The 18,196-nt window shown below is 44.5% G+C and overlaps 1 protein-coding gene across 2 annotated transcripts in view; it reads right to left on the reverse strand.

Moving 5' to 3' along the window:
• robo3 (roundabout, axon guidance receptor, homolog 3 (Drosophila)) overlaps positions 1–18,196 on the reverse strand; it is a 103,677-nt gene that overhangs the window by 14,704 nt on the left and 70,777 nt on the right. For both annotated transcript variants that reach the window (XM_028595935.1, XM_028595934.1), the window contains exons 10-17: positions 17,725–17,930; positions 10,594–10,675; positions 8,505–8,673; positions 5,476–5,642; positions 5,217–5,338; positions 4,403–4,619; positions 3,709–3,833; positions 995–1,178 (exon numbers count right to left, since the gene is read on the reverse strand). In XM_028595935.1, the coding sequence (XP_028451736.1) occupies positions 995–1,178; positions 3,709–3,833; positions 4,403–4,619; positions 5,217–5,338; positions 5,476–5,642; positions 8,505–8,673; positions 10,594–10,675; positions 17,725–17,930 (1,272 nt within the window). The remainder of the gene's footprint in view (positions 1–994; positions 1,179–3,708; positions 3,834–4,402; positions 4,620–5,216; positions 5,339–5,475; positions 5,643–8,504; positions 8,674–10,593; positions 10,676–17,724; positions 17,931–18,196) is intronic.

Genomic DNA, 18,196 nt, shown 5'->3' on the forward strand with positions numbered 1-18,196 from the left:
CCTGTCAATACAATATTCTGTAGCCTATTTTGCCGTCAATACTGCCGACGTTGTCTTTGCTGTAATCAGATCGGTATATATTTATGTTGAACATGGTACTTCATTTTATCAATGGGAAACATCCATGTGTCCAGACAAGGCTAGCAGCAGACACGTTTCTGGTGTGTAAAGACATAGAAAACGCTACGCATCCGCAACGCCGCTGACACGCAACAGAAACGCCACGCTCACGCCACGCAGCCAGCGTGTGGCCGGCCTAACTGACGACAACGCTAGCTGTTAATAGAAAAGAAACACGCTGAGATTATTTTTACCTACTAACTTCTAACTTTCTTCTAGACAAACGTTTGTCTGTACTAGTGAATCTTGGCCCACTCTTATTTGTACAGCGTTTTTTAATAATAATAATAATAATAATAATAATAATACAATTTATTTATATAGTGCTTTACATGGTACTCAAAGACAGGCCTACCAATTGGAAGGTTGGTGGTTCGATTCCTGGCCCTGCAGTCAAAGTGTCTGGGCAGGACATTGAACCCCGAGTTGCTCCTGATGCTGCGCCACCGGCGTGTGAATGTGTGTGAATGTGTGTGAATGTGTGTGAATGTGTGTGAATGTGTGTGAATGTGTGTGAATGTTTATCCGACGAGCTGGTGGCACCTTCTACGGCAGCCTCGCAAACCAGTGTATGAATGTGTGTGAATGGTTGTGGAATGGAGTGTACTATGTTAAAGCGCTTTGAGTAGTCGTGAAGACTAGAACAGCTCTATATAAATACAGACCATTTACAATAAAAACAGATGAGGCAATAAAACAACCACATGGAAGGCAAGTGAAAGAATAAAAGCAGTAACTAACAGAGGAGAGTATGTGAGCCTATTGGATGTGGAAGGCTGATCTGAAGAGGTGTGTTTTGATGAGTGATTTGAATGGGTCAGTTAATAGGTTCCAGGGGGGGGGTCTGTGATGGGTTTTGTCATTGAGGACTCACTGATGAGGACAGACACCGGCTGACTGCGGGTGCCGATGCCGGCGCCGGTCACCGCCGCCACCTCCACCTGGTAGAGCACGCCGGGCATCAGGCCTTGCAGCGCCGTGGACAGCGTGTTTCCGTCCACCGTCTTGTTGATGTAGTAGCGGGTGTGGTTGTCGCCGGCGCTGCCCACGCACCAAACCTGTCGGGGATACACAGGCGTGGCACTGCGTTTATTATGCTGCTCATTTCAGTCTCCGGTTTGTTTTTGTTAGAGATGGTCCGATACCTTTTTCCTTTGCTTCCAGATACCGATTCCGGTACCTGAACTGACATATCGGCCGATCCCGAGTACTGATCCGACCAGGGTTGTCATATATTTTATTATGTTTTGACAGCTGTATACTACCATCCCTGTATGGATGTGATATGATTTCTATCTTTGTTGTCGGTCTGGCTCAGGTTAAACTCTTTGTGAAACATGAACAAACACAAACAATGAACACCACAGAACTTTCTTTTACTATCCAGTTTCACAGCGACTCAAAATGGAAAAAGAAAGAACACAAATAAACTACTTTAAAGTAGATTTCTTTTCCAGGGCTCAGTTACGTGGGATCTGATCGTTGCATAAACACCAGTTCTTTCCGACACCAATACCAGCGTTTAAAGGCCTTGACACACCACTGCCGTCGGCAGAAAAGGCAGTCGGCTCCCCGATGTCAAAGAAGTGCTTCGGAGCGCACCGAAGGGACGCCAACTTTAGCGTACGTTCTGCGCGAGACGTAATACAGATTAGTATTGTCGCCCAAAAAATGAAAACCGGAAATGACGAATGCGTCACGTGGGTCTGGCTTCTCCAGAAATTCAAAGCCGACCATTGATTCTTGTTCAGAACACGATCTGGTATTTTACGAAGACAGTTCACCGAAACGTGTTTCTGAAAACATTTTAAGAGAGAAATAGGCCGTGCACTTGCTGAATCTGTCTTCATTTCAGATCGGCAAAGGTCAGTTTAAAAGATTTTCGTCAGATTTTGAGAGGCGTTCAACACGCTAACATAAGTGCACTGATTCGCTAGTCAAGGGCTAGAACTCCACCAATCAGATGGGTAATTGAGTCCGACTGCCCGCCCTCCGATTCAACAAGTCAAATCGGGCCAAATGAAGGCCGACGGCACAGAACACCCCGAACAGACTCGAGTCACTGACCTCGCCAGACTGTCCGACGGCCGATTATCGGCTCGGTGTGTCAGCGCCTTAAGGCAGCATCGGAGGCTTTTCCGTTACTTGTATCCGTATCGGAACATCTCTAGCTTTTGTGATACTTTTAGATACTATAAGTCTACACTGAGAGTGTATTTGCATTTCCATTCACTGATGAAATATTTAACTATAGGCTGCAACATTTCATCAGTTTGATCAGTCAGATATTAAATGTACAGTAGTCATTGGACTTGACCACGACCCAGTGTGCTCTACTCCACTTTGAAGTCTTACAAACACTGCCTTAGGGTTCGTCTTTCCCTGTGAGGTTTTATCTCTGCGTGGAACCTGAATGTACAAAGTATTAGGGCCATCTAGAGATTGCATTCCAACCTCTTGTGACTGTCCAAAATCCTCCAATAACCGGTGTTGGGGAGTAACTAGTAACATGTAACACACTGCGTAATTTATTTACAAAATAAAGGTAACTGTGAAAAGCTAGGGTATGTGTTGAATAATATTTATTTTGTAATTTTGATTTGCATGTTTTTTTTATGTGCACAATGTCTTCTTTTGCCATTTTCGGCCACAGCCGTTTAGTAAAGTGTGATGTTATTCTGACACTTTGGATTGGTCCTCCTGTTTGAAATTGCAGCGCAACCCTTCTGACAGTTAAATCTCCTCTCATGCTATTTGAGAGTTGCCACTACGGCTACGGATAAAAAAAAATGCATTCCAGTGCTGGACATGAAAAAAAAGTAAACATTTCATACAAAAATCTGAGAAGGGTTTGAACATAACCGTGCAATGCAAAGAATGCTTGCCAGCAATCAAAACGCTCAATGTCCAACCTCAGGAAACGTGTAGGTATGTAAGTCAAGTTACTGCAAGCGGTCATGTTATTATTTTGTTTTAAGAATTTATTTTGGCCTTTTCTGCTGTTAATTTTTGACAAGACAGCTAGGTGAGAAGGAGAGAGAGGGGGAAGACATGCAGGAAATCGTCACAGGTCGGATTCGAACCCTGGACCTCTGCGTCGAGGCATAAACCTCTCAGTATATGGGCGCCTGCTCTACCCACTGAACCAACCCGACCACATAAAGTAGGGAAGACATGCTTTCCTTCCGTGTGACACACCGAAGACCTATTTTAGCACTTTATTTTGCTTAGTGCATATCCAATAGTTTATCACCATACATAAAAAAGTAATCCAAAAGTAATTAAATATAATAACTTACATTATTTTGATAAAGTCATTGAAATGGTTACACTACTACTACATTTTAAATAGGTTAACTTGTAACTGGTAACATCTTATAACACTGCCAACAACCCTCAGCTTCCTAATTTGTATTTAGTAGAAATTGAATTCAGGAAACCTTATTATTCTAAACATTTTGTGTATGAAGTGCAAGTTTTGTGTAGAAGGGAGCTCCTCGCGTGCTGCAGCAGTAAGTAGTTTTTGCTAGCAGCTTTGTGCTGTGTGTCTAGGTGTTTGGTGTTTGGTGACCCTGCTGGTGTGTTTACCCTGTACTCCTGGATGACGCCGTTGTGCATCTCGCTGGGTGGAGGCTCCCAGGAGACGCTGATGCTGGAGCTGTTGCTTAGCTTCACTGTTGCCACTGTGACAGCTCTGGGTGGGGCACTGGGGACTGAGAGGACAGTCATTTCATCAGCATACTTCTAGTCGGCACAAAGACTGTGGTATGCATGAACAAGTGAGTAAAACAAACTGAAAATTGCTCAAGGTAATAAAAGTCAGGACACATAAAAAAACACAAGTCAGGAAACATGAAAGTGAGCTGCAGCAGCAGGGAAAATTATGTTTCATTAAGTGCTTTAAAAAGTTAAAAAAAAAATTTTTTTTCTTCAGACTAAGCTACTCAGGCAGGTCGATACAAAGTCTATAAGTGCTGATGGCAAAAAAATACTCACTTGTTTTTAATCTAGAGTTCGGAGCAACTAATAGAAATGTGTGGAGGCTGAATTTAATAAAAAGAGGGATCAATATAGATGAACCCAAATTGCGGAGGACATAAAATTAACCCCAAAATGAGATAACATTACTGAGATTCATGTGGTGTCAGACAGGCTAATGAACAGCCATTTTCAAGGCCCCGCGGTGTCAAAGAAAACCTACGGCAGCCTAGTTCATTAAAGTAAGTCTTCTTTGAATGTCTTTCTGGTACATGCATGTTTCAGAAGTCACCGGATTCATTACCCTCTTCTGGAGTCCGAACCATTAACGTTCGGCTGTCCTTTCCCTGGAACTCGTCAAAGTAGGGACGGATCTTGATCTCGTACTGGGTTCCTTTAAGCAGGTTGGGGAGGACAGTGCTGCGTTCCGAGGGGGAGTTGATGTCCTGGAGAAGCCAGGTACCCCCGGTAGGGCGGTAGAAGAGACGGTAGCCCTGGACGAACTGAGACTGACGGTCAACCTTGATGAAGTGAGGTGGGGGGAGGAGGGGGGGGAATATGAGAGTAGAGATGGAGATGAAGTAAAAGAGTTCATTTTCCACTCCTTAACTCTAACTGAACCCTCAAATGCTCCTTCTCTAAACCAAACAAAGATCCACTTTGTTGGATTGTGGTGGCACCTGGATCGTGGTTGCAACAGCTGCCGTGGTCCTGCTCTACGCCCTGCTACGCCCTGCACTGCTACTACTATTAGTTCTAGTCATAGTTCTATTATCTTTATTGCTACTATAATTGCCACTGTTCATCATATCAACTGCTATAATTATTATGAATCATATTTCTGTATTTCTGTATCAGTGTCTCTGTGTCCCCAACCGGCAGCGGCAGATGGCCGCCCACCAAGAGCCTGGGTCTGTCCGAGGATTCTGCCTGTTTAAAGGATTTTTTCCTCACCACTGTCGCACCAAATGCTCGCTCTTGGGGGGTAATTGTTGGGTCTTTGTAAATTATGGAGTGTGTTCTAGACCTGCTCTATCTGTAAAGTGTCCTGAGAGAAGTGCTTTTGTGATTTGACACTATAAATAAAAATTGAATAGAATCTACAAAGAGCCACTCACAGTCCAGGACACTCGGATGGAGGTTGTTGTTAGCGCGAGCGGCTCTTGCAGCTGGACGGCCACCTCTCCCAGCTCCCTCTGCACTTGCCTGTGGTCCACTCCCTGACCCGTAGGACTCACATCTGAGGGGAAACACACATATCCACTCCTGCTTAGAGTGCTGCTGCCAATGCATTAGCACCATGACGTGGTCCTTTTCTTCCCCACCATCGTAGATATGAGTCATGTTTTATTTGGTGTGAGAGCGGTGCAGACTGACCTTGTGTTCTGACGGGCTCAGAGATGGGGCTCGGGTCGCTCAGGCCGTAGGCATTGACAGCTCGGACAATGAACAGGTAGATGGTGTTGGGGAGAAGGCCGGTGATCGTGTGCGTTTCCATCTTGACCATGTCGGCTACAGTCTGCCATGTGCTGCCTGCTGATTGGCTGTGAAGGGACGGAAGGAAAAACTGATGTGCAGTTTGGAATGCAATATATTTGCATCCCCTATGCACATGGCACGTACTGTACGCCATTTGCAATTTAATTCACCAATTCACTGGAGAGTTGAAGCATCACATGTGTTTGCTTCTTTCTGTCACTGTGGGAAGACAACAGTGGTGGAGAAAGTGTACCTTCCTATACAGAATAGAGTAAAGGTACTCAATGCAGAAATAGCCCCTGTGACTACTAGTATACATCTGTTATACTAGTATACATATAGTATTATACCATCAGGTTATTATTACTTGTGTATTATTGTGTAATTTGCAATTTACTCTTGTAGTTGCTTAAGGCTACATTTACAGTATTATGTCTACATTTTTAAGGGGCGTTTTGAGACAGAAACGATCTCCGTTCACACTAGAGTTTTAGCTCCAGCAGCAGAACTAATCTGTGTCCATATTAACACGTCTGACAACACACATCACATGACCATTCACACACACTGGGCATGTGCGTGCCGGTGGAAACAGGAAGCAGATTGTCTAACGTTACTCTGTGGTTGAAAATCATGGATGTAGAGGTTTAAAAGACAGAAAATACTTTGGAGAAAGAGCCACAACGGTGAAAAGTAAGAGCAGGGATTTATTAGCTTGGAGCGAGGACGAGGTGGAACTGTTACTGAAAGGTCTGTAAGCTACCTAACCGATGAGACTGACGGACGTGCATCAACCTTTCAAATATGTCTCTGTTTGTGCCCGCCCAGACTACACAGCCACCCCGGCGTTTTCAAACCAAATGTCTCAGTTTTAGGGGCTCGGAGTACTGTAGACATGAGGCGTAAACGTAGCAAAAGATATTCATTTTTAAACCAAAACGTAGTAGTGTAGATTCAGCCCGAAGTGGAGTACAGTATTTGCCTCTGAAAGGGCACAAGAAAATACTAAAGCAAGGTACCTGAACTGTGTACTTAGGTACAGTACTTGAGTAAATGTACTTACATTCCACCACTGAAAGACACCATGCAAAGTTTCATCAGGAGTGCTTTGTGATGCTGATGTGATGTGCAGCTACACAATTTAACCAATGCATGAGGAGATCCTCAGGCAATAGCTGGATCTATTCGTGGCTTCCTCTAATATTTCTTATTTGGTAAAAAATGGCAGATGTGAGCAAAGTCACTCAGCACAGAGAAGTTTGTGTTCACTAGAAGATCTCGTCCAAACGATGCGATTTGCTGTCCTGTTGAATAATGTATTGAGGCCTGTAAGAAGGCACAGCTGCCAGCAGGAAATGAGGGCATGTTCTTAGCCTCGTGGCACTCCCCCAGATGCATTATCCCGCCACCTCTCAAACCCGTCTCTTCCTGTTTCTCTGTGAATTTACTGTCACCTTGGCAGAGCAGCAGTCACAAAGGCCCCCCCAACCATTTGTTTGACACTTTCAGATTTCCCCCAAGGGTACTTTGGGGGGTTTGAGGTGAACTAGCTTTAGTGCTGAACTGCACAATAAGACCAAAGAGGAAGACGACTCATGAATACTCATCTTGTGTGTGTGTGTGTGTGTGTGTGTGTTTGTGTGTGCGTGCAGGCTGCCCCGTGCTAAAGCTGGATTCAAGGTAACTTTGTGGAGGAGCTGCTCAGAGGGAGTTCACACACTCACACACAAAGCTGTGGCCCCAGAAAAAACACAAGACATGACTGCAGTCTCAGCAGGAGAATGGAAAGTCTGCCTTCGTACATTAAATAAACACGATTACACATTGCATATGCACACACACACACACACAGCAGGAGAACCCGACTGTTGTAAGTTCCTATGCTGTCTCTCAGCGTCTCGTAAGCCTGTTGAATCTTCTCAGCAGTGTATCTTGTTTACACACACACACACACACACACACACACACACACACACACACACACACACACACACACACACACACACACACACACACACACACACACACACACACACACACACACACACACACACAAGCCCCAACCCTCGTTCTTCCCTGTGCTCCTACAAACACACCTTAGTACCTCAGGCAAGAAAGTGTTATTGCAAACATCCCACCGGTCCCCTTCCTAGAGAATCAGTTTTGGTTACTTGGAGACACTCTGCCGCTGCCATGGGCCGCGGTGGAGGTCTGGATCTGATTAAGCTCTGCCAGGTTTCCCCTCTTTATCGGATTGGAAGGACACATTTCCCCATAGCGCTGCCTGTTTTCATCTGGAGGCCTCCTTCCATCCGTCGAGCCACCCGTCCTGCTCAGCTAGATCTACTTTTCCCCATAATTAATCCAAGGTGGACTTCCTCTCAAAAACTTTTTCGGACATGTTGACTAGTTACGGTAGGTCATCCAATGACAAGTTCTTACCTGGCCAAAACGGCTTTGTAAAAAGCTTTAATGAAATGTCACATTTCCTTGTACATTTTGTCCATTAAATTGTTCTGTTGAGTTTCTGAGTGTTCTTTTCAAGCTCTAATAAAAGTTGATGAATGTTGTAGCCCGAGTCTTTTTAAAGAGCTGCAAACCATGAATGAAAGTCATTAGTCTGGGATTCTGTGAGGGAGTTTTAGTGTCCCAACATGAAAGGTTTTTCTACTCCGACATTATTACATACATAATACGAGAGGATTTCACTGTTAAATAAAGAAGATGGAGAAAGGATTTGGTACAAAAATATTTGTGGAAAAAAAGCATACAGGTAAAGCAGTGAAGGCTTTCTGACAAATGAAAAGTCCTTGCCGATTGTGAAGATATACAGATCAGGTGAAGACGAGGGAAAGTGTGTCCATTCGTTTTTTTTTTGTTTTTTTTTGCACCTGCCCTTGATGCAGTTTAGATGTTGCCAAGCTCACCTGAAGGCCTCGATGATGTAGGAGGTGACGGCGGCTCCTCCCTCGTGGGCGTTGGGTTGCCAGGTCAGAGAGACGCTGTTCTTGGACACGTCTGTGACTATGGGTTTGTGTGGCGGACCCGGCAACTGGAAGGGCTCTGTGGCCTGAGCTACCGATGGGTCTGCACTCTCTGCATGGTGGGGGGGGCAAAAATGGAGGCATGAAGGAGGAGAGAGAGGAGGGAGGCGGAGGAGAAATAAAGTGCACGTTTGATTATTAACTGCAACATCCGCCATTAACATCATAATGTCCTCTGTGTAATCCCGCTGATGTTGACTGAACATTTGCATCGCCGCTCGCTGCAGGCGGACTTCCTCACTTCTAACAGACTTCACAATGTTGCTTTTCACAACAACTATTGGATCTTAACTAACCATTACGCTGCTGAATGTCAAATAACAGACTTTAGGTGCCATCAGAGACGCTCGTTAAGTCGTTACTCCTTCATTTAATGCCACTAATGAAATCTCTACAGCTTCAAATATTTCATGTGCTAACGCCTGATGGGTTGAAGATTTTAAATAAAAGGGCCTCGCCTCACAGAGCAGTGTGTGCTTTGAGCTGCTGCAGTGGCAGACGATATCTCACAATTATGTCCTGAATTAGGGAAATTGGCTTGTTTTTAGTTTATATCGATGACCTTTCATTTCTGGGATTGTTCCCAGATTGTTCAGGTGCTGCCAGAAATTCCGCCGGATGTCCGTCCCCTTTCTCTTTCTTTGTGTTGGCGTTCTAAACTCCGGTGGATTTGTGAGGACTATGGTCCTCAGATCTCTGCAGGGTAAATCCAGACAGCTAGCTAGACTATCTGTCCAATCTGAGTTTTCTGTCGCACGACTAAAACTACTTTTGAACGTACACATGTTCCACCAAAACAAGTTCCTTCCCGAGACTATTTAGCAGAGGCACCGTGGCTCCGTCCGGAGCTTAGCACCGCCCAAGACGATTGTGATTGGTTTAAAGAAATGCCAATAAAACAGAGCACGTTTTATTCCCATCCTGGAATGCTGTGTGGACTAGCCAGACCTTCCTCCGCAGTGCAGTGGAGGAAGGTCTGGCAAAGAGAGACTAGCATGTAATAAACTTTATTTATTTAGTTCGGCAGATTCGGTGTGATTCGGGGGTTGAAGTTGCAACATTGTTGCATTTTTCATTTTGTACGGTTTGCATTCACACTGCACTATGTAACCAAACACTGTAGACAACTGACACACAGTTGAAACTGTCGCTGGGCTATTGGACAGAAAATCAGAGGGAAACTCGCCGACACTTCTGGTCTCAGAAATAATGTAAATAAATTTTACATTATTATAAATAAATAAAAATAAATTGTATAATGTCTGGGGTTTTCTGATTCTGCTTTAATGTCTCTGATATTTCAGAAGAAAGCCAACAATGTGAGCCGCTGACAGACAGCGAGTGAAGGAGAGATGATGATGTCACACAGACGACCATTCATTTGTTGTCACAATAGGTTTTTGGAGTTGAAAGTTATCAATCTTATCATCATATTTAGGTCTGTAAATTGTGTGGACACTTCCTGTATTTGGGTCTGATTGCACTTGTACCGAGACCCCCCTTATTAAGCGGACCAGAGTTCGGTTGTATGGTCCGCGCCAGAGTTGGATTTAGCTTTCGCACCATCCCAAAACCAACTGGACTATCCAACCAAACGCTCCAGGTCTCGGTTAAAACCTTAAAGACGTCTGCCCAGCAACAGCCTCAGGCCCAGCAGAGGTTACGTGCTCCTTCGTTGGAGCTAATACATGCTCACGAGGCAGCTTGTTACTTAGACTTTATCTCACACTAAGAATGCCTTCTCAGCACGTACATGTTCTTATCTGCTGTCAGAATTAAATCTATAACTCAGCATTTCATTGCTGTTAATTATAAAAGTAAAGTGTTACACAGAGACGGTTCCAAATGAATAATAGTGCAGAAATAGAAGAGTGATAATCGGGCTTCTGCCTCCAAATGTGTTTGTAGTGCTTGTATTGTTCCACTTACATAGAGCTGTTATATGTATTTCAATCACACAGAGACTATTTACCTTTGACTGTGAGCACTCCACTCCAACTCGTCTCTCCACTGGAGCTGGAAGCCACGCAGGTGTAAACCCCAGAGTCCGTTTCCTGGCAACAGTAAAACGTGTATCATTAGTTTAATGTGCGAGTGTGCGTGGGTGTGTGTGTGTGTGTGTGTGTGTGTGTGTGTGTGTGAGTGAGTGAGTGAAACCGTGATACTATGTTAATGTACCCATTACCGGTGATTGAGCCTAAATGTCATATCTCTCAAAGCAGAATGTTTGTCCTCAGAATACTGAGCAGAGGGAAGTTGGCCAGGATGAAAAAGCTGGCAGAACACAGAGCCGCTATTCACACCAAGGTGACTCTTTCCCCTTTTCACACTGAGGTAAGACTGGCTTTTTAGTATCAGGTTAGAGCAGCCTGCCGCTCCCATTGGTGCCAATATGTTTAAAAAGTGCATCTGTAACACTGTCATCACCTTTTGTCTTTCTGACTCAGAATCTATCAAGGAAGACAGTAACACACACATATATATATATATATATACACACTACCGGTCAAAAGTTTGGGGTCACTTAGAAATTTCCATTCCACTCCATTATAGACAGAATACCAGCTGATCTGAGTGGGTGGCTGATCTTTAATGCAATCTCTACATTGCCCATTATCAGCAACCATTCATCCGATGTTCCAAAGGCACATTCTGTTTACTAATCTGATATCATTTTAAAAGGCTAACTGAGAAAACATTGGAGAACCCTTTTGCAATTATGTAAGCACATAATGGAATCTGAAAACTGCTGCCCTGGTTAAAAAAACAATGCAACTGATCTCAGCTGGTATTCTGTCTAGAATGGAGCGGAATGGACATTTCTAAGTGACCCCAAACCTTTCACCGGTAGTGCATATAGTCCAGGGTTGTTTGTTAATGCAACGTGTAGCGTCCAGGGGTGGGGTTAAGATTAATGTTAATGAGGCTGATTGGTGTTTCTGTGTCTTTTGTGTCACGGTGAAGAAACCTCATTCGCAGGCATCAAAATCCCAGATGGCATCATATCAGTATCTAAGATGGGAACTATTACTGGCTGTAAGGACAGCACTACTGATGCATGGACAGATTGTAATGACATAAAGATGAAAATGGTTGTCCTGAGGCAGGTGAACTCCAGAGGCACATGGCAATGCAGATGGATTCTAATGACATGGTTGGGAGGTGAAGTTCCTGTGAATATCCATTTGGTTACATCTATCTCTTATACATTAGTAAATTGTTGATACTGTCAATAATACATCATTCTAAACTTTAAAAAATGCCAGCTTGGAAGATTGGAAGTACAAGGCAGCATTCAGCCGATAAACTGGGTGTTTATCGACATCTATTGATCAGTATTCTTTCATAGTAAGAAACTGCTTCTCTCGGGCATCAAGGCTTGTTAATTGTGTATGGATATTTGCATTCTCGTTAGAAGTACATTAAAATAACATATCTGCTTGAATTCACTGCTTCTGCTCGGGACATTTTGTCAATTGTAGTTATTTTAGTTATTTTCCATCAATGATAATATTCTCGGTGGACCTATTTGAAGCCAAAGCTGAAGTCAAGCTGGTGGCTTTTATGTTCCTCGTCTGATTCCTGCGCGGCAGAGGAGGAGAGTAGAAGAAGGATCAAAGGACAGAATTTTAATGACCAGCTAGAGGTCTAGAAATTTCTAAGGCGCCAGTTTTTTTATACTCAACAGCTACTTAGCATTCTGGACAGGCTGTGAGCAGATGTAATTAAGAGCTGTGTGATAAATGTGCCCCTGTGTGTGTGTGTGTGTGTGTGTGTGTGTGTGTGTGTGTGTGTGTGCACATGTGAATGCTGGCTATCAAATTTTTGGGTAGGAAAGCCAAAAGCTAGACGGGCTGTGAAATTGCTTACAACAGAGGGAGATGTTGGGGGGTCTCTACACTGGGGAATGGAACACTAAGGGAGTAACAACTGGCAGCAGCAGTGCCTCCCAACATTTCTGGTGCTTTAGCTTCACTGCTCCAGCTCTTTCTTTTTGTCTTTTTTTCCAATTGAGTTTCAAATGATCCTTTATTTAAGATGTAGAATGTTCCGTGACTGTAAATGTGCATTAGAAGACAAAGGACAGCAGCTGATTGTCAAGTGATTTTCAGTCGAATTACCAAGTTAGACTTCTAGTTCTGAATTCAACTAACTGTGTGAATGCAGGGTAAAAGGGGAAAGCTCTTGATGCATAGGGGAATACAGGGACAGGTCTTATTTGAAGCTACCCTGTAGCTTCTTTGATAACTAGCGGCCCTATGAAGCAATGGTTTCATCGAGCGGGTTCAGAAAGACAACAGCGCTGTGTGAAAAAAGCAGTCCCCTTATTCATCGGAATGGTTGCTGAAGCTGGAGTGCTCCGGCTAAAAATAATTCTGCCGAGTGCAAACGGCAGCCGTGCATTTCAACCGCTGTGTGAGAAGAAGAAAAAGCCGGGAAGAGAAGTGAACAACGCAGGTCTCCAAAACATTCACAAATAAAGGCTTTGCGATGGTTTCATGAGCTATGAAATACATTCAACAAAAGGGCTTAAAGGGTCATTTCGTGTTTTTTCCACCTGGACCCCATTTCTCCACACACTGAAATTGGTCCAGTATTGAGTGACAACGCTGGAACCTGCAGTTGCGAGCCGCCCTGCAATATATTGTAATTCTATTGGGAAAATGCACATCTTAAATATATATTTCCGGGCCCATATATAGTGGTTTACTCCTCAACGCATCAGGCCCGGGTCCCTACAGAGATAGACCTTTTAGTTAAAGAGTAAGATCCTTGAAATGAAACTGCCCCGAAATCACCATCACCAAACTCCACCAGGCTCCACTTAAATAAACGGTACTTTTAGGATCCGTACACTGTGTTTTGGCGAGAAACAAAACCATGTTTGTTTACAATATCAATTATAAATTGGGCTCCCCTTACAGTATACTGTGAGGGCAAAGGGACTGACTTTGTATTGTAATGTTAACTGCACCTGCGAGGGCTGTTGGCTCTCTAAATAGTTCTCCTTTTGCACACTGTGTGTGTGTGCGTGAGTGCGTGCGTGCGTTCGTGGTTGCACAGGTGTGTGTGGTAGTCTTATGCGGAATTTTAATTAATTTTTCACCTGTTTTGCTGCAAGAGGTTTTAGTCCTCTGCAGTTCATCAATTTACATGCAGACCCAATCCACCGCAAACACAATCAGCCTCGCCTCATTCACTTATTCTGCCAGCATAGCCCATATTACTCCCACTGAAAACCTTATACATTATGCAGAGGATGTACGAGGCAAAGCCCGTCATGACTAATGCCTCGCTGAGCGCTGTGCACGTACACACACACACACACACACACACACACACACGTATGTCTGGGCCGTGTCATCAGTAACGCTGACAGAGGAATTACTCAAGCCAAAGTGGCTTGTCAGAGCATCATGCAGGACAACAGGACAGGTGACTCTCCGTCCCATACAGCATCCCTGGCTGCCCCTCCTCTCCCTCTATAGGCCCTGACTCGGAGTTGACCTGTGGGCCGGCTGATGGGGCGTCTGGCTGAGGAGGGCAAAAAGCGGCTCCCCAGATGGCGCCGCTTGATCGGTGGATGGGGAAACCGGCACAGAGGGCAGGTGGGGTAAACAGCCGGGGCACCTGGCTATTAATCAAGGCCGGCAGCTCAGGGGGACGCTGCGCGAAAACAGATTGCTGAAAAATGGATTAGGCGAGAGGAAGAGAGGAGAGCAGGAGGGAGGCAGGGGAGAGGAGCTTCACACTTGAAGAGGGAATATTTTTTATGTATTATAGCTTGATCACATCGTTAAGGTTTGGGGGATATATTGGCACGGCACTTCCCAGAAATCACCTGCCAGTCCAACAGAGTGATCTGAGCTTTGGGGTCTTATTTTTCCTTTTTCATTGTCCACCACCTGCTAACGATAGCCAGTTAGCATGGCTATCGTGGGCCTTCTGCACAAGAGCGCACAGGAGGTTGATAACGATGTCAGATGCTTTTTTTTAGAAGGGGTGCAAGAGGGAAATGTGATTACAGACTAGAACATGTGTACACTGGGATTTAACGTCAACACATGAACTCGATTTCCTCCTCTAACCTGATTACTCCCACTGATCTGGTCTTCTTTTGTCCGTGTGGTCCTTCTCACACTCCCCGGGCTTTGTTTGGGTTCCTCTGTTTCCCCAACTGCCCCTCTCCTTTTCCTTTTTCACTTTGCCATACCCGCACACACACACACCCCCTAGCCCACATCAACCGTTTAGCAGAATGGCAGCACAAACCTCTTTAACTCCCCCCCCCACCAGCACCACACACACACACCGTCTGTCCAGGACGTCTTGGCACCAGTGAGGGACCGAGGTGGTGTGTGTCTGGCAGCGATCCCAGAGTAATGGCATCTCCTCATTGCCAGGGGTACGAGGAACAAACAGACCATCTGTCCCCCCCTCCCACCCCTCCAGGAGCAACTTATTTTTATTTTATTATACCGATTATTTCAGGGTTTAATGCATTTTATCAATGGTGATTTCATTTTTTTTGGGGGGGCAGGCAGGAGTACCGGGTTACGTGGAGGAATATTTCCAGCGCTTCACCTTGCTGACAGACGGCCCTTTCCCACGGGGGAACTGAAGCCACTATCTTGGCTCTCTTCAGAGCCACCAGACTCCTTTGACTCAAATTCTTCGGTCCTTCTTTTCTCAAACTCCTTTGTCATTGGTGTTTGAAAGGGTTAGATCGGATTCACCAAAATCACACAATAACACAAACACATTAACAGATGGAGGCAGCGGTGGACCTGCAACTTCCGCCTTCTGCCAGATAAAATGTCAAAGGAGTGTGGTGGCTTTAAGGAGAGCCGAGATAACGGCTTCAGTTCCCCGTCAGATAGGGCTGTCTGACAGCAAGGTAAAATATTCTAAACATACTGTATGTATAGTATAAATATATACAGTACAGGCCAAAAGTTTGGATACACCTTCTCATTCAATGTGTTTCTTTATTTTCATGACTATTTACATTGTAGATTCTCACTGAAGGCATCAAAACTATGAATGAACACATATGGAATTTTGTACTTAACAAAAAAGTGTGAAATAACTGAAAACATGTCTTATATTTTAGATTCTTCAAAGTAGCCACCCTTTGCTTTTTTTGATAACTCTGCAAACCCTTGGTGTTCTCTCAATGAGCTTCATGAGGTAGTCACCTGAAATGGTTTTACCTTCACAGGTGTGCCTTGTCAGGGTTAATTAGTGGAATTTTTATTTTAAAATTTTATTTTATTTAAAAGCAAAGGGTGGCTACTTTGAAGAATCTAAAATATAAGACATGTTTTCAGCTATTTCACCCTTTTTTGTTAAGTACATAATTCCATATGTGTTCATTCATAGTTGTGATGCCTTCAGTGAGAATCTACAATGTAAATAGTCATGAAAATAAAAAGGAAACGCATTTGAATGAGAAAGTGTGTCCAAACTTTTGGCCTGTACTGTATATATATATATATATATATATATATATATATATATGTACACTTGGTCCTGTTTTCTACCATCGTTACAGCAGCTTATGGTAAAGAGAGAGAAACAGTCCATCAGACAATCTGAAAACTGGAAACTGTGGGACCTGATTCGTAGTTCTAGTGACGGTCCAGATATCAGAAAAGCCAGAAACGGTAAAGTAAACAAATGATTCCTACAAGTACATGTTGTGATCTTATCTCTTTAGTCCAGAGCTGTTGGAATGTCTGCTGTGAAATCACTGAGGGCATGTATGCTCTTCAAATGGCTTCCAAAGCAGGAGCACTTCAGAGTCGCTGCTCACAGCTCTCACCTCACTCCCTTTAATTCCCACATGACAGGAATGCAGCGAGCAGAACATGTACTTCAGGTTTCTGACTCCTTCTCTCCTCTCCTCTCACTTTCTCCTTCTCGGTCCCTCTCTCTCTCTCCCGCTCTCTCTCTCTTTCTCTCCCTCTCTCTCTGTTTCTCTCTCTCTCTCTCTCTCCCTCTATGTCCCTCTCTCTCTGTCTCTCTGTCTCTCTCTCCCCCTCTCTCCCTCCCTCTCTCCATCTCTCCCTCTCTTTCTCTCTCTCCATCCCCTCCCTCCCTCTCTCTCCTACTCCATCTCCCCCGCCCCTCTCTCTTTCCATCTGTCTCTCTCGCTCCCTCCCTCTCTCTCTCAAATTCAAACAGTTTTTTCAAAGTCAAAGTGCTTCATTGGCATGAATGTCAGAAAAACAATATTGCCAAAGCATCAAGGATAATACAAATCAAAAATATTAAGATGAGATAAAATACATAGATACAAGTCAATGAGTCAACTAAAATTACTTAACTTAAAAAACTAAATCATAGACTATAAATCTCTCTCTCTCTCTCTCTCTCTCTCTCTCTCTCTCTCTCTCTCTCTCTCCCATCCAGTCCTCACTCGCAGTGATGTAGTGAGGATTTAATTACGAGTCTCAGCGATCGTTAATCATTGAGAGCCCTCATTCCGTTCATGTGTGAGCCTCCTGGAGCCTCCTGGAGCCTCGCGGAGGCTGCGGTGACCTCAGGTGCTGCTTCACCCCCCAGGAGGGAATTCTGGGCCGAATGGATTTCATTAGCATGGAGTAAGACGATGCTAACGACTGCTAATGGCCTCGCACGCTCATTATCATGGGGATCACGCCTCACAGATGCATTCCACACCTCTCCTCCTCCTCCTCCTCCTCCGCTCATAAAAACTCATCGTTTGAGTTGACGGTTAAAATGTCCTCTGTTTTAGTGCCTCATACTTTCCCCTGTAATTAAAACCGCTGTTTTACCGCGTGGAATGTGTTTATCTTGGGTGAACGGCATCATGTTCGATGTGCAAATAGTAACGGGTGACGACGGTGAACACGTTTTAAGGAGATCGCTGGACACGGGGGTGTGATGGAATGAGAAGTAGCGAGAAAGGAGTTCAGACAAGTTGAAGGGTCAGCACAGGAAAGCTGTGAATGTGGAAGGCAAAATGAAAGTCAAAAAGTTTGTTTTTACTTCCCGTTTCATTAGTCTGGGATCACATTGACCAATAAACGGGGGGTGCGTTTGATTCGTTTGAAGCGGAAGCCTTTTATTGAAATACCTGGAGGTCGGTGATTTGGAAGGTGCCGTTTTCCATCAAGCTGACGCGGCCGTCGTTTCCCAGGATCCTCTGGCCGTCTTTCTCCCATTGGATGCTGGGGATGGGGTTGCCCAGGATGTGGCAGTGCAACTGAGCGGTGGAACCAGGGGCTAACGTGTGATTGGCTGGTCCCTGGCGGATGATAGGCGGGACGCGGTCCGAAGGTGCTGCGGGGACAGAACACAGTCAGAGGCTTTGAAAATACGAGGCCACAACTGAACTCCTCTCTCTGTCATCGCGGAACTCAGTTTAGGGTTTGACCCCAAGGGCGGTTGATATAATAACAATAAGTGTATTTGATATAGCGCCTTTTACAGACAAAGGGCTTCACATGATCAACATTGTTGAAATACTATTTGCTGGAATTGTTGGGTCTTTGTAAATTATAGAGTGTGGTCTAGACCTACTCTATCTGTAATGTGTCTCGAGATAA

This window comes from Perca flavescens, chromosome 13 (genome assembly GCF_004354835.1).
Source record: "Perca flavescens isolate YP-PL-M2 chromosome 13, PFLA_1.0, whole genome shotgun sequence".
NCBI lineage: Eukaryota > Metazoa > Chordata > Actinopteri > Perciformes > Percidae > Perca > Perca flavescens.